At 45.4% G+C, this 26,074-nt stretch overlaps 1 protein-coding gene across 1 annotated transcript in view; it reads left to right on the top strand.

The window, feature by feature from the left end:
• LOC134803087 (uncharacterized) overlaps positions 1-26,074 on the top strand; it is a 94,156-nt gene that overhangs the window by 22,349 nt on the left and 45,733 nt on the right. Inside the window, exons 8-22 of the mRNA XM_063775794.1 lie at positions 95-177; positions 1,748-1,883; positions 2,046-2,330; positions 2,493-2,777; positions 2,940-3,187; positions 3,238-3,373; positions 3,536-3,820; positions 3,983-4,267; positions 5,274-5,351; positions 9,989-10,205; positions 11,286-12,561; positions 12,940-13,072; positions 14,348-14,595; positions 18,315-18,433; positions 21,345-21,495. Coding sequence (XP_063631864.1) covers positions 95-177; positions 1,748-1,883; positions 2,046-2,330; positions 2,493-2,777; positions 2,940-3,187; positions 3,238-3,373; positions 3,536-3,820; positions 3,983-4,267; positions 5,274-5,351; positions 9,989-10,205; positions 11,286-12,561; positions 12,940-13,072; positions 14,348-14,595; positions 18,315-18,433; positions 21,345-21,495 — 3,965 coding nt within the window. The remainder of the gene's footprint in view (positions 1-94; positions 178-1,747; positions 1,884-2,045; positions 2,331-2,492; positions 2,778-2,939; positions 3,188-3,237; positions 3,374-3,535; positions 3,821-3,982; positions 4,268-5,273; positions 5,352-9,988; positions 10,206-11,285; positions 12,562-12,939; positions 13,073-14,347; positions 14,596-18,314; positions 18,434-21,344; positions 21,496-26,074) is intronic.

The following is a 26,074-nucleotide window of genomic DNA, read 5'->3' as shown; positions in this document are numbered from 1 at the left end:
GAACTTCCCTCTTAAGTGCTATAAATCACCAGCGCCTTGTAACTGCGAATCTCATACTGAAACGTTAATATTAAAAGGATTTATTTGTGAACAGGAGCAGCGACAGGCGCGCCCGGCGCCGCCGAGCCGGCCGACCTGCCGCCGGCCGCGCAGCCACCACCCAAGAAAGAAGAGACGGTAACAACACTATTCTTCTTTCTCTTTTCTTTATTACTTTGAATCCCGTGAGGTTCGTTTTAAGTTCTCAAATATGCACAATATTTTAATTATTTTATCTTTTCAAATAACTCCCGATTACATCTTTAGGAGCATTCCATCGTTACGCCATTCGGACACATTTAGGAGCATTCCATCGTTACGCCATTCGGACACATTTAGGAGCATTCCATCGTTACGCCATTCGGACACATTTAGGAGCATTCCATCGTTACGCCATTCGGACCCATTTTTTCGACATTCCGAGCCTGGTTCTTTTTTGGTCTTGCCTTTTTATAGTGTACTAGACGGGCCCGCAGCTCCGCTCGCGTAAATGAAATAAAGAGTTTGTCTTATGTTTAGTTAAATACCGACATTATTATGTATTCAACCCTGCCAGGGTTTATAACTGTGATAAGGATTTCTTATTTGTCAAGTAGGTAGCCGTTATTTGGATAACTTAATTCGAAAATTTCTTATAACGTACGTAGGTATTTATTTAAAACTTGTTTTAACATAAAATTATTACTTATTGTTGTAAGCCTAGTTGCAAAAACGTTCATTAGATTACTTATTTTCCGCTTTAAGCCACGAATATGGACGACCACCACCCATAAATCGCCTTTTCATACAAACGTAGGTAGTCCCCATTTCCCTTTCTGGATCTTAACATTACTACGGCTAAGGTGACGCAACGATCCAAAGGACTCACCTGGCCTCCGATACCAGATCACGTCATGTTTCTTGCGATCTTGCGATAGCTCTCGCCATTGGGCGTCTCCCATTTTGTTGTCCCAAGTACGCTCGTCTCCCATTCTATAACTTTGTATTTTTGGCTCATCTCGGCAGCCCTTTCCCTGGACGAATGACAATGTTTGCCGAAGCCATGAAAATCAATCTGAATAATAATAACTCATAAAGAAATTTAAAACAATAAAATACAAATTATTAACACGATAATCATACGATAATATTAATTTGATTGATATGTCATAAATGCCATAATTCACTCGTATGGGCTATGGACTAAGGTTGAGGTTGGCAGCACTTTTTATTTTACTTTGTGTAAAAAAACTCAGAAATACCTGTGTACCAACATGACAAACATAATTTAGGTTACTTTAACTTACGGATTATTTGGTCTAATCTGTAGCACCGCCAAACGAAAGCAACCGAGAGTTGCCGAGAAATGGTCGAAGTCGTAAAATGAAGATTGTTATGAAAATTTCTTTTCCTTATTGTAAATTAAATACGCATCGAAAGCGATAGTTTTTATGTTCTAGTTTTATTCTCATATGTAGATAATAGATTTAAACAGTTTTTTCTTATCATACGTGCGTTGTATTCGAGATACGTGTCAAAAACTTTTTTAGAAATTTGTAAGGCGCCATCTCTCTTCTTCGCTCGTTTTTTATCCCGTTCTGGTTTTTCAATTTTATATATATGATAGCCCCCATATAGACATTTATTGCTAAAAACAAACCTGATCGATTGATACCATAAATGAAAATTAGTCATCAAGCCTATATCTCTTGTGTAATATGTGTGGCAGGTGATCCCGCCGGGGCTGGCGGCGGCGGCCGCGGAGTGGAGCGCGCACCGGGCGCCGGACGGGCGGCCCTACTACTACAACGCCGGCAAGGGCGAGAGCGTGTGGGAGAAGCCCAAGCCCATGAAGGAGCTGGAAGGTATGTGGTGCAGGTGATCCCCGCGGCGCTGGCGGCGGCGGCCGCGGAGTGGAGCGCGCACCGGGCGCCGGACGGGCGGCCCTACTACTACAACGCCGGCAAGGGCGAGAGCGTGTGGGAGAAGCCCAAGCCCATGAAGGAGCTGGAAGGTATGTGGTGCAGGTGATCCCCGCGGCGCTGGCGGCGGCGGCCGCGGAGTGGAGCGCGCACCGGGCGCCGGACGGGCGGCCCTACTACTACAACGCCGGCAAGGGCGAGAGCGTGTGGGAGAAGCCCAAGCCCATGAAGGAGCTGGAAGGTATGTGGTGCAGGTGATCCCCGCGGCGCTGGCGGCGGCGGCCGCGGAGTGGAGCGCGCACCGGGCGCCGGACGGGCGGCCCTACTACTACAACGCCGGCAAGGGCGAGAGCGTGTGGGAGAAGCCCAAGCCCATGAAGGAGCTGGAAGGTATGTGGTGCAGGTGATCCCCGCGGCGCTGGCGGCGGCGGCCGCGGAGTGGAGCGCGCACCGGGCGCCGGACGGGCGGCCCTACTACTACAACGCCGGCAAGGGCGAGAGCGTGTGGGAGAAGCCCAAGCCCATGAAGGAGCTGGAAGGTATGTGGTGCAGGTGATCCCCGCGGCGCTGGCGGCGGCGGCCGCGGAGTGGAGCGCGCACCGGGCGCCGGACGGGCGGCCCTACTACTACAACGCCGGCAAGGGCGAGAGCGTGTGGGAGAAGCCCAAGCCCATGAAGGAGCTGGAAGGTATGTGGTGCAGGTGATCCCCGCGGCGCTGGCGGCGGCGGCCGCGGAGTGGAGCGCGCACCGGGCGCCGGACGGGCGGCCCTACTACTACAACGCCGGCAAGGGCGAGAGCGTGTGGGAGAAGCCCAAGCCCATGAAGGAGCTGGAAGGTATGTGGTGCAGGTGATCCCCGCGGCGCTGGTGGCGGCGGCCGCGGAGTGGAGCGCGCACCGGGCGCCGGACGGGCGGCCCTACTACTACAACGCCGGCAAGGGCGAGAGCGTGTGGGAGAAGCCCAAGCCCATGAAGGAGCTGGAAGGTATGTGGTGCAGGTGATCCCCGCGGCGCTGGCGGCGGCGGCCGCGGAGTGGAGCGCGCACCGGGCGCCGGACGGGCGGCCCTACTACTACAACGCCGGCAAGGGCGAGAGCGTGTGGGAGAAGCCCAAGCCCATGAAGGAGCTGGAAGGTATGTGGTGCAGGTGATCCCCGCGGCGCTGGCGGCGGCGGCCGCGGAGTGGAGCGCGCACCGGGCGCCGGACGGGCGGCCCTACTACTACAACGCCGGCAAGGGCGAGAGCGTGTGGGAGAAGCCCAAGCCCATGAAGGAGCTGGAAGGTATGTGGTGCAGGTGATCCCCGCGGCGCTGGCGGCGGCGGCCGCGGAGTGGAGCGCGCACCGGGCGCCGGACGGGCGGCCCTACTACTACAACGCCGGCAAGGGCGAGAGCGTGTGGGAGAAGCCCAAGCCCATGAAGGAGCTGGAAGGTATGTGGTGCAGGTGATCCCCGCGGCGCTGGCGGCGGCGGCCGCGGAGTGGAGCGCGCACCGGGCGCCGGACGGGCGGCCCTACTACTACAACGCCGGCAAGGGCGAGAGCGTGTGGGAGAAGCCCAAGCCCATGAAGGAGCTGGAAGGTATGTGGTGCAGGTGATCCCCGCGGCGCTGGCGGCGGCGGCCGCGGAGTGGAGCGCGCACCGGGCGCCGGACGGGCGGCCCTACTACTACAACGCCGGCAAGGGCGAGAGCGTGTGGGAGAAGCCCAAGCCCATGAAGGAGCTGGAAGGTATGTGGTGCAGGTGATCCCCGCGGCGCTGGCGGCGGCGGCCGCGGAGTGGAGCGCGCACCGGGCGCCGGACGGGCGGCCCTACTACTACAACGCCGGCAAGGGCGAGAGCGTGTGGGAGAAGCCCAAGCCCATGAAGGAGCTGGAAGGTATGTGGTGCAGGTGATCCCCGCGGCGCTGGCGGCGGCGGCCGCGGAGTGGAGCGCGCACCGGGCGCCGGACGGGCGGCCCTACTACTACAACGCCGGCAAGGGCGAGAGCGTGTGGGAGAAGCCCAAGCCCATGAAGGAGCTGGAAGGTATGTGGTGCAGGTGATCCCCGCGGCGCTGGCGGCGGCGGCCGCGGAGTGGAGCGCGCACCGGGCGCCGGACGGGCGGCCCTACTACTACAACGCCGGCAAGGGCGAGAGCGTGTGGGAGAAGCCCAAGCCCATGAAGGAGCTGGAAGGTATGTGGTGCAGGTGATCCCCGCGGCGCTGGTGGCGGCGGCCGCGGAGTGGAGCGCGCACCGGGCGCCGGACGGGCGGCCCTACTACTACAACGCCGGCAAGGGCGAGAGCGTGTGGGAGAAGCCCAAGCCCATGAAGGAGCTGGAAGGTAGGCCCTTTTGAGGACCCCTAGGCCGGCCCCACTATACCCTCTAAGAGCTCATCCACATATCACGTCACAGCAACAGGGAGAGGGGGGGGGGGGGGGTCATGCCACAGAATAAACTAAAAAATAATAGTACTACCGTACAGAAAGGACACTTCCTGCAAAACCGAAGTTCGACAGCGATTCAGGGACGAATCATGTTATCCCTCTCTAATGCACGGCACTATCCCTTTCTGCTATAGTTCGTTTTTTAGCATTATATTAAGGTAAGCGATCTTGACATGTCTTTTTATTAAAAATCACCATTGAGAAATAAGTCACAGTAAATATGTTAGAATTATAAATCATATACGATCTTTTACATTCTTTTGCTTTCATAAATAATATAAACTAATTTTTTAAAGCGTTATTTCAATATTTTTTTATAAAAAGACACGCCAAGATTGTTTACCTTCTTTGTAATGCTAAAAAAAGCAATTATCTTATCTGTAGTCGTGCACGCAAAAGGAAGTCAAGTGGTGCCAACCCTAATAATTGCTCGGAGCAATGCTGAGCCGAGCGGAGCCGAGTTTGCCCGAAGTCAGGAGTGTCTCCCCACTTGTCATGCCAAGTGTGCCAGTACATATTAACCCCCTGTTTTTTTTAACATTTTGTACGCCACACACGGCAATTGACGTCAACGCAAAATCGTGACAACGACGGCATTTGACGTCGATCGTTTTTTGATAAAAATCTACTGAAAAACACCCCACTTTTAGGTTGGCATTATTTATTCACAAAACTAAATTTTACCCCCGTGGCGTCAGTGGCATGGCAAATGGATGCGCCGTTTGGCGTTCAAAAGGTTACTGCCCTGGATGCCAGCCCTTTCAGCCAAATCTCATAGAAAAAGGGGCAAGCTATGATGGCGCCATCTATGCAAACGTTTGAAGTTGACAACCAAATTGTAAGAACACTGAATAATAAAATTAAATGAGTGAATATTATTAATATTATTATATTGTTGCAGAGCTACAAGCCAAAATAGCAGAGGAGAAGGGCGAAAAACCAGAAAAAGACAAAATGGATATCGACGGGAAAGTTGAAGGTAAATACTCTGAATTAGTTATTTATTGTCATTTCATTTCATTTATTCCTAAAGGCAATTTATTCGACTATTGGCAACTAATTGCCATCTTATACGTTCTAGCTGATCTACGGCGGTATCATGGTCGCAAACTTTATCACTTTCGCACCATATTCCTTGTGTGTAAAAAAGGTCTTATGTGTAAATCATTACATGTCTCAATGAGGGTCTTGCAATACACTTAAGATCTACACATAACAACATTTCATATGCAAATTTAATAAGTTAGGAATTAAAAATACAATTTAAAATAATTTAATGATAATATGATAAAAGTATAATTTAAATATTTCGTAGGCAATGTTAGGCATTCAAATAAAAGGACCATGGGCAAATTTGTATGGGCACTGTCCCCACCCACCAACAGAAATGAAACATGTCTCATTTAATAGATCTTGGCAAACTGATGATTTTTTACTATGACGAGAATCGCCCTATGTATGGGGTTTTTTTCTGTCCCTAAGCAGTTATGTTTTCATGGCGGTGTTCCGGTTTGAAGGGTGAGACATGGCAGTGCAATTACTGGGTATTGTGGCATAAGATCTTTACGTCACATGGTCGGTAACGCGTATTACGTGATAACCATGAGTTGTTACATCCGTCTATAGGCTGCGGTGACTGTTTACCATCACGCAGCCCCGCATGCTTGTTTATCAATCAACTAGTATAATAAAAAAACAAAAACTTTCAATGAAATGAGCAAAAAATATGTAAAAACAAAACACGGTTTTCCAAGAAAACCCCATACATATGTCGATCCTCGTCATAGTAAAAAATCATCAGCACCTCTAGCACAACTGGCCGCGACAGGCGCGAGAAGAGACAGATCGGCGCGACTTGGCGGCTTGTCGCGTGTTGGCAGCACAACTCACGCGCGAGAGCCGCGACAATCTCGCGATCAGGTGTCACTGTCAGAAAATGACAACGATCGCGACTTTGAACTAAAATCCGTAGCACAACTGCCTATTTTGAGACAAAATATTCTCTCGGCTTTATGTCAATCCGCGAGTTGAAGTCTACGCGACTTTATAACGCGACTCGCTCTCGCGGGTGGTTTGCTAGTACTTTTTTAACTGAACTCATGATAATTATAACTTAAAAACAAGTTTCATATATTATGTAATAATATAATTTGTATAATTACTAATTGCCCTAAGGGATAAGGAAGTATGGAATAATCACTAAATGCGCTTTACGCACTCTTATATCGATTATGCACGGTGATACCTACAAGTACCACAACACACCCATCATGTTTACAACTTTAATTTCAAACAGCTAGCTTGTAGGTACTCAATTAAGTAAATAGGTACATATGTAGGATTTTTTAAATTTCAATTCAGGTTCGTAAGTTTGTAAAAGTAATCCTAAGACTTCCTTACACAAAACTTTCATCAACCTAACAACGGAGCCCGCTTGCTTGTACATAAACGAAGCCGATGAGGTGGGTAGGTACAAATGTTCAAAACAAACTATCCAACTTATTAAGTAAGCCATAGTCTTAGTAGTAGTATTTAGGATCACGGTTAGATGTCTAATTTCAACAATCTCTTACTATTTAGGTACCGTTTGGAACCTTCCTCGACTTCAACAAAACATACCTACATGTGGCCTGTGCCCGCTGCATCGTACTGTAACAAAATGATGTAATACGTGGCTGTAACAGGATCATATCCGGCTCAAAATCATGCTTTGTATGAAATATTATCATTTACATCACCCACTAAACCATTCCGTCCCCTGCCAACACCATACCGTGACGTGACTGGACCGACCCGACCAACAATATTTTGAAGGAGTCGTTACGCTCATGTCATAGTCTGCGTAGCATAGGTACGGTTATCATATGGTCTACCATATTGAAACTCCTCTAGATCATACCCGCGTTCTAGATGTTTCACTTCATGTTTGACAGGGCCTGATACGATCATGCTATGATACGTTGCTGTCAGCATTAGGTATGAAGTGGGCCTTGGGGAGCTAATCATGGCTTCTAGGAGTTGTAGGTACCTACCTACTTTATTTTTGTTTAATTTCAGGTAAAAAATACAGGAGTGAAAAAAAAAAAGAACAATATTTAAATTAATAGTATATTGCTTTGCCTTATTCAATATTCTTGCAATATTCGACTTCTTATTATTAAACCTAATATATTATTAACTTCTAGAACCACAATAGAGAAATTGTAAGAATCTTCTTTATTACCCTTGAAAAGTATTTTCTCTCTTCCTTTTTATCCGACATGCGGCGTAGGACAATTAAATATCACCCTGGAAAGAAAATTGGTTTGTAAACTAAAAAATAAAATATGGTCGTGACTTCATCGAGGACTATGAAATAAGCTTTTCATATCAATTTGTCAAATCATAAACAGTTACACAGTACACACACATGCCATCCATTATTGGCACAATATTTGCTTATGAAAGCAGAAAAATATAAATGATCGTATTAGATTCATAATTGTTACATATTTGCTGTAACTTATTTTTAAAATGTGTTTTTCAATTAAAAAACACATCAAGATTGTTTACCTTATTTCTAATGCTAAAAAAAAATGAACTATAGATAGGTACGCCATAACCATTATGGTTATTATAATAGTTCACTTCCTCGGTGGTGTTCTTAAAGCTAAAGCGCTTCTCACATCTTAGTGACTTTAGAAACGGACAGCTCCGCGTTTGAAACCTACAAGCTTGCCTAGTGTGTTTCTTTTCCTGACTCTCCACTTCGGGTCCCGTTGGCACATTCCTGTTAACAATATTTTCTTTTGGGTGCTGGGATATCAATCGTGTCTAGAATAATGCTGGACTTATTCTGAAAAAAAAACACAATTTACAACAGGAATATGAGAACCAAACCAATAATAGCAATTCCATTAATTATAGTTATTTACAAAAATATTTTATTTAAAAGGTTTATTAAACAGAAATTAATAAACTATATATTATATATTTTAAGGAATATTATCAAAATTTAGTATATAAGGCTCTATTACTTACATTTTTTTCATATTTTTTCTCGTAATTAAATGTTGACAAAATTTGAAAGTTCCTTGACTTTGACAGGAAAAACTTAACCATCGACAATAAACTAGATTTTTTACCACCAAAGAACGAATGAAATAGCGCATCCCTGTTTCCGATTCAGTGTTGTCACATGTAAATAGCATTTATGTTTAGACTTTGATTCCATCGGGGAACACTGATGAGTCGCGCCGCGACTTTGAGTTCTCTACGCGGCTGTTGCAGTCGCGGGTACAAGTTGTGCTACGGAAATCGACAGATTTGACAGCCGCGGGAATGTCGACTCGAGTCGCGGTCTAAGTCGCGGATGCAAGATGTGCTAGAGGTGCAGGTTGCTAAGATCTATTAAATGAGACATGTTTCATTTCTGTTGGTGGGTGGAGACATTTCTGCCCATGGTCCTTTCAGTCTAATTATTTTATATAAAATATAATGTTAACCCTTAAATGCATAGTGTTGCCAAATGTCTACAAAGCATTAAACAGCTCACAGATTTAAAAAAAAAAGGCTTACGTTCTTGAACGCACCTTTATAGCAAACGTCAAGTAGTAGGGTGATGATTTAAGGGTTAAATTTACGCAATTTTTTTAATTTATAAAAATTACATTCGTTTTAAGACGAAAAGTCAGAAAGCTTGGAAAAATCCAGAAGTTGATAATTTTTAGTATGTGATTTTGAACGGTGTTTTCGGGGTTTGTAATAATTATTTTATATTTAAAAACTTTATCATAGGTATATCACAACTACACTACCTTTCTAATGGTAGTAAAATATTTCATATATCTATTACTGAAAATTACATATTTGCATTAATATGATTTAGCCAATTCAACTTCTAACACTGATTTCGCAGTGAAAATCGAAGTTATATTTTTTTTACTATTTTTCCTAGAATCGGCAAACAATTATGTGATACATATATTAATTTCGGGCAGAAAAAAAAAATCATGCATTAAGGGTTAATAATATCTATGACCATTTTCAATATCCTGGCTCATCATTTTGTAGATATTCCGCGACGGTATAATAGGTATTTTCCACAAGAAATTGTTTTAATATACGTATAAAGTTATAGTCAGGTTCAGTTTGTGATTCGGTAATTTGTTAAAAATCCTTATTGACGTGGGATAAGGTCCATTTTTATGTATCGCTAAATTAGACGATATTGGTGTTAAATTACTTTTGGAACGAGATTCAAAACGACGAGGCACATCTCCGAATGTTAGTGAACATATCTGGGTGATTTTTAACAAATTTGCATGATTCTCTAATATATTTACAAGTTAAGGTTAGGATGCCAAGCTATTACGTCAATGCTGTTGCCCCATAAGATCACGCCATAGCTAAGCCACGCGTGCGCGAAGGCGTAATATGCCGATAAGGTGGTCTGTAGGTCAGTGGTCCTTTCTTATTGGCAGTACAGGAATAACAGTCCAATTCGAACGTACGCCCTTGACGGAAATATATCATTTTGATCCCTTGTAACACAAACTACTATTGTATTTGTTTTATTTTACCTATACTAAGTATTTTTTTTAAATCTCGCCGGTTAATATCGCCTAACGTGACCAGTTCTCCCAGTGATCGACGTAGAAGCGCACGCGGAGGCGGTGGCCGCGGCCGAGGCGGAGCGAGTCCGTCTACAGCAAGAGCGCGAAACAGCCGACCGCGAGGCGGCCGAGCGCGAGGCAGCGGAGCAGGAGAAGAAAGAGAAAGAGGAGAAGGAAAAGGAGAAAGCGAAGAGGAAGAATAAGCCGATCTCAATTATGCCTATTTCTGGGACGCCCTGGTAAGTAGTTCTTACTAAAGAAAGGACGATTATAACGAGGAATCCCGTTCATTGACCCGTCTGTTCTCTATCGCACGCGCGTAGTTTTTTTTTTCGCTCAGACATGTCAAAATGACTGATAGAAATAAACAATTATCAACAGTTTGTTATATTATATTTGAGGACGTTCATGATTAGCGCCTGTAGCCGCCGTGCAGAACAGGATCTCGACCACTCAAATAAAAAGCTTCAATTCTTAGTGAACTGATATAATTTTCCAAAGTACTGGTTTACAAGGGTTTTTGACTAAACGGTTAAATGCAGAAGTGGTGTGGTTATTGTATGGAGGCCGATGAGAGAGTGATTTGCATAATTTGAACAATACAAAATGCTGGCGCCCTAAGTGCCCTTACCCGCGGGCCCCGGAGCGTCCGGTCTGAGCTTAAAATGATAGTCAAAGTCCGACAGTCGTACATCATTCGCGAAACGCCCCTATCAAAACGATAAGTGAACTTGACGTCAAGGTCACTGAGAGTCCATCTTGATGTATGAACAAAACAAGAAAATTGCGTTATTGTCGGTGAAATATTGCGTTTATGTATATAGTTGCAGTACAATCTTTTTTTGGATAAAATGTGAGCAATCGAACGGTATCCTTACTTATTTCGTTTTTGGAAGTTAAAAAAACTTAAATTTTGTAACTTTCAGGTGCTGTATTTTTGTATTATTAGATTTTTTTAATATTCACAATATTGTGATAAATTGCTCATTTCGCTGGCCCAATATTACAGGGTTCTGTTTCACTTTTATCGAACTGAAATTTGAACATTGTCATAGTGACATTAAGTCTAATTTCGACTATCTTGAAAATGTAACATAGAACCCTGTAATATTGGGCCAGCGATTTGCTATCTATTTTACTAGATTTTGTTATAAAATTCAACATGTGTCTTCATCCATATTGCACCGTGTCAAGCCGCAACGTGAGAGCTTGGCGAGAAGAAGCGAATGGGCGATCATTTCAAAGGCGCGCGACACGTCGCAGAATACCGCTGCGACACACATACATGACGAAGAGCTTCATGTTTTTTTTTTATCTAGGTGTTTGGTGTGGTCGGGCGACGGGCGCGTGTTCTTCTACAACCCGACGGCGCACACGTCGTTCTGGGAGCGACCCGAGCAGCTCGTCGGCCGCGCCGACGTGGACCGCGCCATGGCCTGCCCGCCCGCCGCCGTCACACAGGTACTACACACTACACCCGGCGTGGCTCGTGTCCAACCCGACACACACGTCCTGGGTCCCGAGCAGCTCGTCGGCCGCGCCGACGTGGACCGCGCCATGGCCTGCCCGCCCGCCGCCGTCACGCAGGTACTACACACTACACCCGGCGTGGGTCGTGCCCAACCCGACACACACGTCCTGGGACCCGAGCAGCTCGTCGGCCGCGCCGACGTGGACCGCGCCATGGCCTGCCCGCCCGCCGCCGTCACGCAGGTACTACACACTACACCCGGCGTGGCTCGTGTCCAACCCGACACACACGTCCTGGGACCCGAGCAGCTCGTCGGCCGCGCCGACGTGGACCGCGCCATGGCCTGCCCGCCCGCCGCCGTCACGCAGGTACTACACACTACACCCGGCGTGGCTCGTGTCCAACCCGACACACACGTCCTGGGACCCGAGCAGCTCGTCGGCCGCGCCGACGTGGACCGCGCCATGGCCTGCCCGCCCGCCGCCGTCACGCAGGTACTACACACTACACCCGGCGTGGCTCGTGTCCAACCCGACACACACGTCCTGGGACCCGAGCAGCTCGTCGGCCGCGCCGACGTGGACCGCGCCATGGCCTGCCCGCCCGCCGCCGTCACGCAGGTACTACACACTACACCCGGCGTGGCTCGTGTCCAACCCGACACACACGTCCTGGGACCCGAGCAGCTCGTCGGCCGCGCCGACGTGGACCGCGCCATGGCCTGCCCGCCCGCCGCCGTCACGCAGGTACTACACACTACACCCGGCGTGGGTCGTGTCCAACCCGACACACACGTCCTGGGACCCGAGCAGCTCGTCGGCCGCGCCGACGTGGACCGCGCCATGGCCTGCCCGCCCGCCGCCGTCACGCAGGTACTACACACTACACCCGGCGTGGCTCGTGTCCAACCCGACACACACGTCCTGGGACCCGAGCAGCTCGTCGGCCGCGCCGACGTGGACCGCGCCATGGCCTGCCCGCCCGCCGCCGTCACGCAGGTACTACACACTACACCCGGCGTGGCTCGTGTCCAACCCGACACACACGTCCTGGGACCCGAGCAGCTCGTCGGCCGCGCCGACGTGGACCGCGCCATGGCCTGCCCGCCCGCCGCCGTCACGCAGGTACTACACACTACACCCATTAGATTAGTCCAACATGTGAATATGACTATGTAGTTGCTTTTCTTTCTTACTTGGTTATTCTATGGTTGTAGTGACCCTGCCCCTGAAGCCGGTGGTCCCGGGTTCTAATCCCGGTAAGGGCCTTTATTTGTTTGATGATGATGAACACAAATATTTGTTCCTGAGTCACTTGTATTTTCTATGTATTTGCGTTCTTTTTGTCGGTAATTTACAGCAAGTAGAAGTTACATCTTTTAATTATTAATCTGTTACAGATTTATCGATGTTTCATTTTCTCATACACTCGTTTATGCCACAAAAACTTCTATGTCTGCAAATGGTATTAACCTGATTTAACCAAATATATATGTTGAACAGTATTTCCAACGCAAGGAGGCGTCAACGACGCCGACGGCGGCGAAGCCCGCCAACGGCGAACTCAAGCGCTCCGCCGACTCGTCCAGCGACGACTCCGACGCCGAACCCGCCAAGAAGGCCAAGCCTGAAGAAGGTAATACTTCCAATTTAAGCTAGTTATTAATTTCGTTTAGTAGTACCACTGTATATATATTGTATGTAAATAAATGTTTTATTTAAACTGTTGTGAGTGTGAGACATACTGACATTAAATAATTTTACGGTTTAGACTCACTTGCTTTTAGGGTTCCGTACCCAAAGGGTAAAAACGGGAACCTATTACTAAAACTCCCTGTCCGTCCGTCTGTCTGTCTGTCACCAGGCTGTATATCATGAACCGTGATAGATAGGCAGTTGAAATTTTCACAGATGATGTATTTCTGTTGCCGCTATTACTACAAATACTAAAAACAATATACTACATATTTAAATGGGGCTCCCATACAAAAAATGAGATTTTTTTGCGTAATGGTACGGAACCCTTCGTGCGCGAGTGGGACTCCCACTTGGCCGGTTTTCAGTCACTCGCGCGAGCAGTACGCGATACACGGCCGGCGTGAACGCTGCTCGCACTGTTAGTGCTTGAGAAAGGAGACCTAGGCTCTCCGATACATGTCGCGCGAGTGAGATTATTTATAAGAAACAATAAATAGTATTTTATACAATCGTGATATAATGGAGAGCTTTTCAGTCGAGTGCCGTGTTTAGACAACGAAGCTTGTTGGGTTGTCTAAGTAAGGTACGAGATTGAAAAGCTTGATTGTATCACTATTGTATACAATACTTTTTCTACGCGTCAACAAAAATAATACTTTAAACTAGTAGAATCATATACGTAAACAAACCAAAAGTACACAGCTAAGATACGCGAGCAGCCGCTATACCTTCATGTCCTTACTCGTACGCGCCCGGCCGCCGCGCCCCGCGCCCCACGGCGGGCTGGTCAACGACACCTTCTCGTAACTCATGAGGCCCTGGTACTTGCTCCGCGCTAAATTCAATTTTTAGACAGTTTTTTCTCGATTTTGGCCACCGTGGCCTATGGATGTTGCTATATTAAGGGTGTCACATGCGCGTTTCTGACTTATGAAGCAATTGTTTCTACTATACAACCTAAAATAATTAATTGATTTGAGATATGGTTCTTATGGAGCTTTCGTCCTCTTGATCGCGGCGAGCTGTGATTGGTCAATTTCATTATAGTTGACTAAACCGTATCGAAATGAATATTATAGTTGAGTTGAGAGCCCATACATTAAAAATACCCAATTGCAGTTTGGTATACGAAATCTTAATTCAAGAATTACAGTCGACGAGTAGAAAAATGTACGTTTTTAAATCGAGTGTAATATTTATATATCGATTACAGCAGCAACGAAGAAGACGGTATCGACGACGTCGTCGTCCCTCATCGACGCCGGCAAGGAGGCGCGCATCGAGGCAGAGGCGCGGGCGGCGCGCCAGCGGGCGCTCGTGCCGCTCGACCAGCGCATCCGCGTGTTCCGGCAGATGCTGCAGGAGCGAGACGTGTCCGCCTTCAGCACCTGGGAGAAGGAGCTCAAGAAGATCGTGTGCGACTGCCGGTACCTGCTGCTCACCTCCGAGGAGCGCAAGCAGGTACGCACACTGTCCACATAGCCCCCGTGCCGCTCGACCAGCGCATCCGCGTGTTCCGGCAGATGCTGCAGGAGCGAGACGTGTCCGCCTTCAGCACCTGGGAGAAGGAGCTCAAGAAGATCGTGTGCGACTGCCGGTACCTGCTGCTCACCTCCGAGGAGCGCAAGCAGGTACGCACACTGTCCACATAGCCCCCGTGCCGCTCGACCAGCGCATCCGCGTGTTCCGGCAGATGCTGCAGGAGCGAGACGTGTCCGCCTTCAGCACCTGGGAGAAGGAGCTCAAGAAGATCGTGTGCGACTGCCGGTACCTGCTGCTCACCTCCGAGGAGCGCAAGCAGGTACGCACACTGTCCACATAGCCCCCGTGCCGCTCGACCAGCGCATCCGCGTGTTCCGGCAGATGCTGCAGGAGCGAGACGTGTCCGCCTTCAGCACCTGGGAGAAGGAGCTCAAGAAGATCGTGTGCGACTGCCGGTACCTGCTGCTCACCTCCGAGGAGCGCAAGCAGGTACGCACACTGTCCACATAGCCCCCGTGCCGCTCGACCAGCGCATCCGCGTGTTCCGGCAGATGCTGCAGGAGCGAGACGTGTCCGCCTTCAGCACCTGGGAGAAGGAGCTCAAGAAGATCGTGTGCGACTGCCGGTACCTGCTGCTCACCTCCGAGGAGCGCAAGCAGGTACGCACACTGTCCACATAGCCCCCGTGCCGCTCGACCAGCGCATCCGCGTGTTCCGGCAGATGCTGCAGGAGCGAGACGTGTCCGCCTTCAGCACCTGGGAGAAGGAGCTCAAGAAGATCGTGTGCGACTGCCGGTACCTGCTGCTCACCTCCGAGGAGCGCAAGCAGGTACGCACACTGTCCACATAGCCCCCGTGCCGCTCGACCAGCGCATCCGCGTGTTCCGGCAGATGCTGCAGGAGCGAGACGTGTCCGCCTTCAGCACCTGGGAGAAGGAGCTCAAGAAGATCGTGTGCGACTGCCGGTACCTGCTGCTCACCTCCGAGGAGCGCAAGCAGGTACGCACACTGTCCACATAGCCCCCGTGCCGCTCGACCAGCGCATCCGCGTGTTCCGGCAGATGCTGCAGGAGCGAGACGTGTCCGCCTTCAGCACCTGGGAGAAGGAGCTCAAGAAGATCGTGTGCGACTGCCGGTACCTGCTGCTCACCTCCGAGGAGCGCAAGCAGGTACGCACACTGTCCACATAGCCCCCGTGCCGCTCGACCAGCGCATCCGCGTGTTCCGGCAGATGCTGCAGGAGCGAGACGTGTCCGCCTTCAGCACCTGGGAGAAGGAGCTCAAGAAGATCGTGTGCGACTGCCGGTACCTGCTGCTCACCTCCGAGGAGCGCAAGCAGGTACGCACACTGTCCACATAGCCCCCGTGCCGCTCGACCAGCGCATCCGCGTGTTCCGGCAGATGCTGCAGGAGCGAGACGTGTCCGCCTTCAGCACCTGGGAGAAGGAGCTCAAGAAGATCGTGTGCGACTGCCGGTACCTGCTGCTCACCTCCGAGGAGCGCAAGCAGGTACGCACACTGTCCACATAGCCCCCGTGCCGCTCGACCAGCGCATCCGCGTGTTCCGGCAGATGCTGCAGGAGCGAGACGTGTCCGCCTTCAGCACCTGGGAGAAGGAGCTCAAGAAGATCGTGTGCGACTGCCGGTACCTGCTGCTCACCTCCGAGGAGCGCAAGCAGGTACGCACACTGTCCACATAGCCCCCGTGCCGCTCGACCAGCGCATCCGCGTGTTCCGGCAGATGCTGCAGGAGCGAGACGTGTCCGCCTTCAGCACCTGGGAGAAGGAGCTCAAGAAGATCGTGTGCGACTGCCGGTACCTGCTGCTCACCTCCGAGGAGCGCAAGCAGGTACGCACACACACTGACAAAGATACCACTACATATAGCCCTCAGGATAGCCCTCAGGCCGCGGCGACGCGATCTGTTGGCTTTGCCAGCGGGACGCACCGTGTCACGACTGAACTCTCCGCTGCTCCGTGCCCTCCCACAGTTGAATGCACTCTTGGCATCATCATCCGAGTGCGACCTGTTTGCGTGGCGTTGGGCGTCTGTGAGAAATCAATGCCTGAGATTCTGTAATGTGATTAATTATGTAAAAAATATACAAAAATTTTGTTATTAAATATAGGTACAGCATATCATGTGCGACGGCAGACACCTGCCGCTCATGCCCTAACTAAACCATAGAAAGGAATAAGACACAAAGAAGACAGCTGAAACAAAACGTACTTATTACATTACTTCGCCGGTTAAATTTGTGTTTAATACTACAACTTAGTATTTTATTTATGCTTAAATAAAATAAACATTGCAACAGACTTAAAATACTGACACTTCAACCAAGCCCCACAAAAATCGACAATTTCTTTGTATGGATTATGGTGTGGCAGCCTTCGCGACAACGAGCGAAGCGAGGAGTTGGTTAATTATCTTTACAGCTCGTTCGCAATTCTAGCGTTATCGTCTAAGTTTCTGTGGCTGTTAGTACAGTCACCTGCAATAATATGTTACTCTTCGAAGGCCGCAAAAATATGTGACACGTTCTTATGGCTCTAGAAATAAGATCGTGTCAGATATTTTTGCTGCCTTCGTTGTGTAATATACTATTGCCGGTGACTGTACCAACCGTTAGCAAGTTGCCATACAGCGTAACATCGAGCTGCAAAAGTTCATACCTACTTTATGCACTTAACTTAACTCCGGCGGGGGTTATTACACACTTTTATTTAGCTTCACTGCGAATATCATTTTGTACAGTCAACGTCAAAGATATGTTTACACTTTTGCACCTTAGTCCTTTGAAATAAGGCAAAAAGTGTAAACATATATTTGACGTCGACTGTACCTATATATGGTGCTCCAAATCTTGTAACTTAAATTTGAACCACTTCCGGGTGTCTGATTGAGCTGAAATTTCGCATACTTCCGTATTTACGATGACAATGCAATAATATGCTAACTTGGAGCTGATCTGATGATGCAGTCGGAAGGTAGCCAAAGGAACTTCGATGGGAAGACGTAAACACATTGAGATTAGGCTCATTTGAAAGGTAGTACTTGATAGACATGCAAAGTACAGTCGGCAATAAAAGTGTGTATCAAGAAATATTTTTCACGGTTACTTGTTTTAAAAAGCGGTGGTGGCCGAGTGGATATGACGTCCGACTTTCGATGCGGAGGTCGGGGGTTCAAATCCTGGCTCGTACCAATGAGTTTTTCGGAACTTATGTACGAAATAACGTTTGATATTTACCACTAGCTTTTCGGTGAAGGAAAATATCGTGAGGAAACCTGCATACATCTGCAAAGAAATTCAAAGGTGTATGTGAAGTCCCCAATCCGCATTGGGCTAGCGTGGGGACTATAGCCCAAGTCCTCTCGCGCATGAGAGGAGGCCTGTGCCCAGCAGTGGGACGTATAATAGGCTAAAATTATTAATATTAGTATCTCCGTTTTAAAACTCTCGGGTCTTTCGAGCCCGGTCATTTATCAATTCAATTCAATTATTTATTTAATTCGAATCCATATATAGATCCATAATTGTTAGTAGTTACAACAAATCTTAAAATTAATTAATACGGCATGCGCGGGGAGATGGATCCAACACGTAGAGGACCGTTTGGAGATTATTATTATTACTTGTTTTAAACTACCATTTGGTAGTTGCCAGCATTAATAACCAAATATTTGTCGTCAGGTGTACAACAAGTACGTGCGCGAGCGCGCCGAGGAGGAGCGCAAAGAGAAGAAGAACAAACTGCAGCAGAAGAAGAATGCCTTCAAACAGCTCATGGAGGAGGCCAAGCTGCACTCCAAGTGAGTATTGTAGAATCCGTTACTATGACTCCGCTAAATCTGACCAACCGCTTACTATGACGCAATTACTGTGCGAAGTTTGGTATTCATATAAAATTCTTTGTGACAAAGTCGGATAAGATGACTTCGCTTATAGTGACAAATCGCTTACTATGACCTATAAATCCCATTTTTATAAAATTATGTCCGGTTATACTGACACTTTTCGTGGCTGTCCCTACGTCTTTCACTGCGAGGACGTTTGGTGCGTGCGTGGCGTTTAAGTTGTTTTAGTTTTGATTCTCGGTGAAAGTTGATAATTGGTACAGTCGACGTCAAAGATATGTTTAAACTTTTCGCCTTATTACAAAGGAGTAAGGTGCAAAAGTGTAAACATATCTTTGACGTCGACTGTACAAGGTTAATAAAACCCATTTCTTACAAAGGAAATTGAGATTAATTTGGAAAATTAACAAAAATAAGAAGTTAATCCACTATGCTTTATATGACATCCGCTTAGTATGACATGTTTGTCACTTCCCTTCGATGTCACGGGGATGATGGGAATGAAAAGGCAGGATCCAGAGCGATGAGGGGTATTTATTATTTAAATAAAAAGGCACCTGTAACAATACAGGTTACGTGTTAACAGATAGGTACGAGTATGTATAAAAACACTTTCGTAATTCACTTAGAAGGTTAGATATCAAATAACTTACAATATGTGCCTTGGTGATGTAGATAAATATCTGGAAGGAAGCGGATTTTACTGTACTGTAGTGTATTGGCGCCTCGAGCGCTTACGTCGTAGTGACGTCACTGACGGTTAGGAGGCGGTCGATGACAGACCGCGAGCACAGCAGGCGTGTCACGTGATGTTTGTGTTGGCGAGCCGTTGGAAATATATTTATGGTTTACTTTACTGTGGTAAATACAGTGCATTACAAGTACCATTGTCGACACTTGTAACCCTTGAACGGCGCGCAATGATATTATGTAACTACTTGCGACCCGTCTAGGCTTCGCACGGGTTAACAAATTATACACCTAAACCTTCCGCAAGAATCACTCTATTGATAGGTCAACACCGCATGAAAATCCGTTCAGTAGTTTTTGAGTTTATCGCGAACAAACATACACACAAACATTTTTATCTCTGCCTTAAGTTGCCATTTTATATATTGTATATATGTAAGTATAAATATGTATTATGTATATATATATTGTATATTTATTTGTGTATTAGGTTTTGTTGTAATACTAATATAAGTAGTTTTGTAATATGTGTGTTTGTGTTTAATAGTCTCCATATTTTGCTCCGTGCACTACCTGTTGACTTTTGTTTGAGTTCTACATTTCCTGCTACCCAAAGGTTGTCTGGAAGAGATCGCTCTTTAGCGATAAGACCGCCTGTTGTTACCTGGTTCTATTTTTCCGTTAAAATTTCTTTGTAGTTTTACATGTATGTAAAATGTATAATTATTGGTGCAATAAAGAATATTTACTTACTTACTTACTTACAAACAGACAGACGCGGTGGGGGACTTTGTTTTATAAGGTGTAGTTATGGGACCGTACGCGTTGGAGGGTCTGCCATCTTAAGGCCTGAATCGGAACCATAAACATTAAACACGTACATTGACACTTCACGCCAAAGCAAGTGTGTATCGTCTACCGTTCTCGTACGTTTTTTTGTGCATAGTAATTGCCAAAAATGTAACGGCTCCTATGCGGCCCCCTATAGTTCACGCACGCCCCCTATATAATCCGGCTCCTATGCGGCCCCCTATAGTTCATGCACGCCCCCTATATAATCCGGCTCCTATGCGGCCCCCTATAGTTCATGCACGCCCCCTATATAATCCGGCTCCTATGCGGCCCCCTATAGTTCATGCACGCCCCCTATATAATCCGGCTCCTATGCGGCCCCCTATAGTTCATGCACGCCCCCTATATAATCCGGCTCCTATGCGGCCCCCTATAGTTCACGCACGCCCCCTATATAATCCGGCTCCTATGCGGCCCCCTATAGTTCATGCACGCCCCCTATATAATCCGGCTCCTATGCGGCCCCCTATAGTTCATGCACGCCCCCTATATAATCCGCCTCCTATGCGGCCCCCTATAGTTCATGCACGCCCCCTATATAATCATAGATTAACTGATCAATGTCATGATTATAATTATTAATTACAATTACTTGTGTGCTGACGGTACTTTCGGATCGTATTCTGAATGGGCTCGACAAATACCACTTTAAAAATATTGTAGAAGTCATTACATCAGTACTGTAGGCGGTTATCACTGGATGCGATTCGCTCGTCGCTCCGATGTGCGAATCGGGTTCCCCCACATATGTCAATGCGGAATCGGCAAAATCCGATAGGAAAAAGCTTTATGTCGGCGCAATAAGAGAGAAAAAGTCGACGTTCGGTTCGGCTCACATCGGCCGGCGCCTGCCGATGCGTCGACGCCTTTTTCGCTCTTATTGTGGGGACATAAAGCTTTTTCCTATCGGATTTTGCCGAATGCGCGTCGATATATCTAGGGAGATGTTTATTAGCATCATTCGCAGAGGTTTCTGCTAGATACAAAATTAATTTAAAATACTATTAGTAATGGTTTTTAGGGTTTCGTACCCGAAGGGTAAAAACGGGATCCTATTACTATGAATCCTCTGTCCGTCTGTCTATCTATCACCAGGCTGTATCTCATGAACCGTGATAGCTAGTCAGTTGAAATTTTCACAGATGATGTATTTCTGTTGCCGCTATAACAACAAATACTAAAAACAATAAAATAAATATTTAAGTGTTCCCATACAACAAACGTGATTCTTTACCGTTTTTTGCGTAATGGCACGGAACCCTTCGTGCGCGAGTCCGACTCGCACTTGGCCGGTTTTTCAATAACAATGAATGTGTTCCCTCAGATCGTCGTTCAACGACTTCTCGAGCAAGCACGGGCGCGACGAGCGCTTCAAGGGCATCGACAAGCCGCGCGACCGCCTCTCCTACTTCACCGAGCACGTCGCCGACCTGCGCAAGCGAGACAAGGACGACAAGGAGAGGAAGCGAGACCAGGTGAGCGCGGAGCCAGCGCGGCCGGGCGGGCGGTGCCGGTGCCGGGACCAGGATCCAAGTTACATCACTCATTTCATAAGTTTAACTTAATTAGTGCCTCTGTCAGCTGTAGACCTCGCGGTAAGCTTACCAAATGACGACCGGTCTGGCCTGGTGGGTTGTGACCCTGCCTGTGAAGCCGATGGTCCCGGGTTCGAATCCCGGTAAGGGCATTTATTTGTGTGATGACACAGATATTTGCTCGTCATAGTTGTTTTCTATGTATTTATATGTTACATATATTGTTGTCTGAGTACCCACAACACAAGCCTTCTTGAGCCTACCGTGGGGCTTAGTTAATTTGTGTAAAAAAATGTCCTATTGTATCTGTTTCATAGATTTTGGCTGGTCCATATTCTATGGGAGGGCAAACTTTTTTTTGCGATTTCGGGGTTGGTCCCATACTAAAAGTTGCTCAATATAATCCCAAAACCTCCGTGGCAACGGGAATGCACTTGTTTTTTGGCCACCCTGTATAAACAGTTAATTCTTAACAATTTAGTTCCAATCGGAATTAACTTCACTATGTATAATATCGCATGGTCATCGAACTTGCATGATTATGCCAAATTTTTGCTCAATCGGATGTCAAAGAGTTTTAAGTACGTGTAGTAAGAGTTGATACGTTTCGCGCATTTGGTATGTTTGGATTGGCTGAAGTTTTCATGCTAATTAATTAATATGACTGATGTAACTTTTATTCATGGTTCTAATGTCATCTTGGGCAGTGTGATATTGTAGTGACAGGCTGAACAGACAAGTTTTTTTTTTAATTATTACACTTAACCAGGAGAGAGGCCTTTGCCCAACAGTAAGACACTCAAATAGGCAAAAAAAAATAACACTCAATGACAGTTCTGGTCTTCTGACACTGTTTCAAATAAATAATAAAGAGAAGTTTCTGACTGACGTTGCAGAAGAGAGTGTGTGTGTATGTATGTATACCTTTTGTACAGTCATAGAGTAATAAGTAAAGAAAGGATGGTAACTCCATACATCAGTTTTCTTACCATAACGCGAGTTATTTCGTAGTCGACATCTAACGTCAAATAGTGGAACTATTAGTACCCCTACTTGACACCGGATGTCGCCAGTCACAAGTGTCGCTACTGACGAAAAATGTACTACTAAAACAATTTACAACTAATATTATAAGCAGAAGGGGTTGAAAATAGACTTCCAGTTAATCCGGTTATAATATTAGCTGAAAATTGTTGAGCATTTGTTGAGGATGCCTATGTCCAGCAGTGGACGTCTTCTGGCTGATTAGATGATGGTTGAACATATCGACCAGACCAGAGTTTTCGTTCGCCGAGACATCTATTGTCAACTAGCAGTACTGATCAATTCCGCTACTTGACGCTAGATGTCAACTACGAAACAACGCGCGTTTTGGTAAATAAAAAAAACTATGTTACAATATACAACCCTAACGAATGAATATTTAGCTTACAAGATTCTTACTTTATCACACTGCTCATATGATAAAAAAACATATGGAGAAAAATCGTTTACTAATTGAAGTAAAATTGCTTCAAGATTATCCTAAATCCAACATCTGGCTTCACAGAGACAGTTATAATAGATATTAGCAAGAATCTGTAACAAATTAGAATCAACAGAGGCAATGCTTACAAATCATAGATTACTTTTATAAAAAGGGCAGTTTTTGACATATAGCATATACACTTTTTGTACATAAAATTAGTATTAACTTAACCCAATATATGAAGCTTCAAGAAGCGAAGTAAATGCAAAGCTTATGTACTAATTACATACTTAAAGACTAAGAAAATAATTATGTCCTCTGATATTGCAGTTACGTTTAGATATTTGGGAATTGTTATTAATAATTAGTGAAAGAAAATTGCATAAATGCAAAAATAGATAACAGATTCCTCTTAGAAGCCAAAAGTGAAAAATGAACTAAGAATTTCACATCAAAATCATAAATTTTTAATGATTAAATATAATAGTCGGTGCTACAGCAAACTTGAATGATACATTACAGAGAAATGATTTTATAAAAAGCTACTGCAATTAAGGTAGTCAAAAGGTGTGATAAATGCTAATATTTTATATATTTTTACAAATTTCCGATAGTATTTTACTGCCAAGAAGCTTATAATATTGAAAAGTATAAACCTTACAATGGGTTCGAGTCCCATCTTGCCTTTTTTGACATTGCCTCGTTTTTAATACATTCTAATACAGTCTTTAATATTTTCAGCCGCTTACCGGGTTCGATCCCCGATGGAACATGAATGGCTTAAACAGACAAATATCAATACAAAGAGATAACAAATATTCACTATATAGATTTACATATCAACTATTTTCAAGAGTTCCGGGTTCGAATCCCGCTCAAAATTGCAAGCGAGTGTACTTTCAATGCTCTGCGATTTTTATAATATTTATTTTCGCTATATTCGTCTTGGAAATTAAAATTTGCACAATATCTATGATACAGTTTTCATTGAACATAATATAAATATTTATTATTTGTAAAACTGTATCAAAGACGTGTTGACGTGTATCGCGACTAGAACCACTATATGAAGTGTTTGGCCAGCGACACACCTAGCGGCTCACTGACTGACTGTCCGCGGCGTGTTGTAGCGGGCGGCCGGCTGAGCGGCGACGGCGGCGGCGTTGTGATCACTTGACGATTATAGTTATAGGTATGAATCACTTATATACAGCCTCAACCTCGAAACGACACGCCATACGCGGCAATGCAGCCATCCTTAGCCGTTGAAATAACGGCCCGACATATCATCAGACGTCCTGTTGAACCAAACTAATAAACACCAGGTAATCTTGCCGGGGTGAGCGATACGAGGCACAGTCTGGCTACGACTTTGACCGACTTGAAAGGCGAAAAATGGAGCGTTACTAGGTACAGTCAACTAAAAATATGGGTGTAGCCAACTTATTCAAAAATATGTCCCATAGTTCTTAATTCACTGACATACTTTTGAGATGATTTGTGCGCCCATATTTTTACATTTGACTGTACATCTTATTCTAATAAGATTTGGACTTTTATGGCCATGCTCCACACTTTCAAATTACAGACTTTGCTATATATTCACTTTAATAATTTTCATATTGTCACATCGACTCGTGTCTCTGACCCGACGGTCAAGCATCTGGCTTGTTAAGTTTCCGAATTATTTGACGAAATACTATGGGAAATTTTACGTATAATTACGGTATCAAATTAATGCAGAAAAAAAAACTAGGTTGAAGTTGCAATTATTGCTTAGAAGCCTTAGAACTTAGGTCCCATGAGAAGAGCTACATTTCAAATCTATAATCTACATATTCAATAAGTGGTCTTATAAGTTGAGGTGATCAAATCGTAAATGATATACATTTTGTAGCAATAAAGTATTAAACTTGAAGTGATACAAGTTGACAATAAACTTTCTGTCAACAGCCAAGATGTTACCAAAATCGTCAAATGGTCACACCAATACTTCTCAAAACTATATAAGGTTAGACATTATTTTAAGCTGTTCAAAATTATAACAAAACAGAGAATCTGAATGGCCTACCTACCTTTCTAAAGGCCTCGCTTACCGCGTGGTAAGTGTACATTTTTATTATATAGAGTTAAAAATCTTGCAAACCCCCTATGCATGCACCAAATGTAAGGCAATGTTGCCAGTACTACAAAAAATCTACCATTTTAGTAGAATTCAACTCAACGGTGATGGGTTGCCACAAACAAAAATGAATGTAAATATACAAATAAGTGCCAGAGTAAATTTAAATTATTGGCAGAAAAGTCTAATGTATTTTTTTACTAATTATTTTCTTTTACAGGTTTTTATTTTGATTTTATTGTTGACTGAGAATTTTTAATGGTTGATAGACACATAAAAATTCAATTAAATATAAAAACAATTAAATTCGTATTCATAAAGTTAATTTATAAATATATAATTAAGATATAGGTTGTTTTGACTTCTTAAAATCTTAGAAATTCTCGGTTAACCTCTAAAAAATGAATAAGAGAAAAAGTATTCAGAAAGAGATTTAAGATGAAAATATGAACAATTAAATATTAAAGTTATTGAAAGTAAAGAAAGACTTTGTGTGTCTGTTAAAATTGAGAATCATTAGTTGAAATGAAATGGAATTGTAAACTCAGTGATATAGTAAATGTACTAATTTTACGGATATGAGTTGAGAATCATTACTTTTGTCATAAAAACTGCCATCGTTCGTCATTTCTTGTTATTCCTGTAAACTTCCTTGCGATGTTTACGGGAATGACAAGTCGGTTAGGGCTTGTGCACAAATCACGCGAGGTTCGATAGGGGGGTCAAAAATCACGATAGATCACGTTGGGGGAGACCTCACGTGTATATATACTATAAATTATTATTATATGTACAGTCACAGGTCAAAGTGACAAAAGTACCTTATTATATGGGCAATAAGGTAGTTTATACTTTGCCCGTATCGATATTATTAGACGTTGTACGTAAAAAATAACACAATCGATAAAATTGTATGTTTGCTGTGTATG

This window comes from Cydia splendana, chromosome 26 (assembly GCF_910591565.1).
Source record: "Cydia splendana chromosome 26, ilCydSple1.2, whole genome shotgun sequence".
Lineage (NCBI taxonomy): Eukaryota > Metazoa > Arthropoda > Insecta > Lepidoptera > Tortricidae > Cydia > Cydia splendana.
This window is presented reverse-complemented; position numbering and strand designations above follow the sequence as displayed.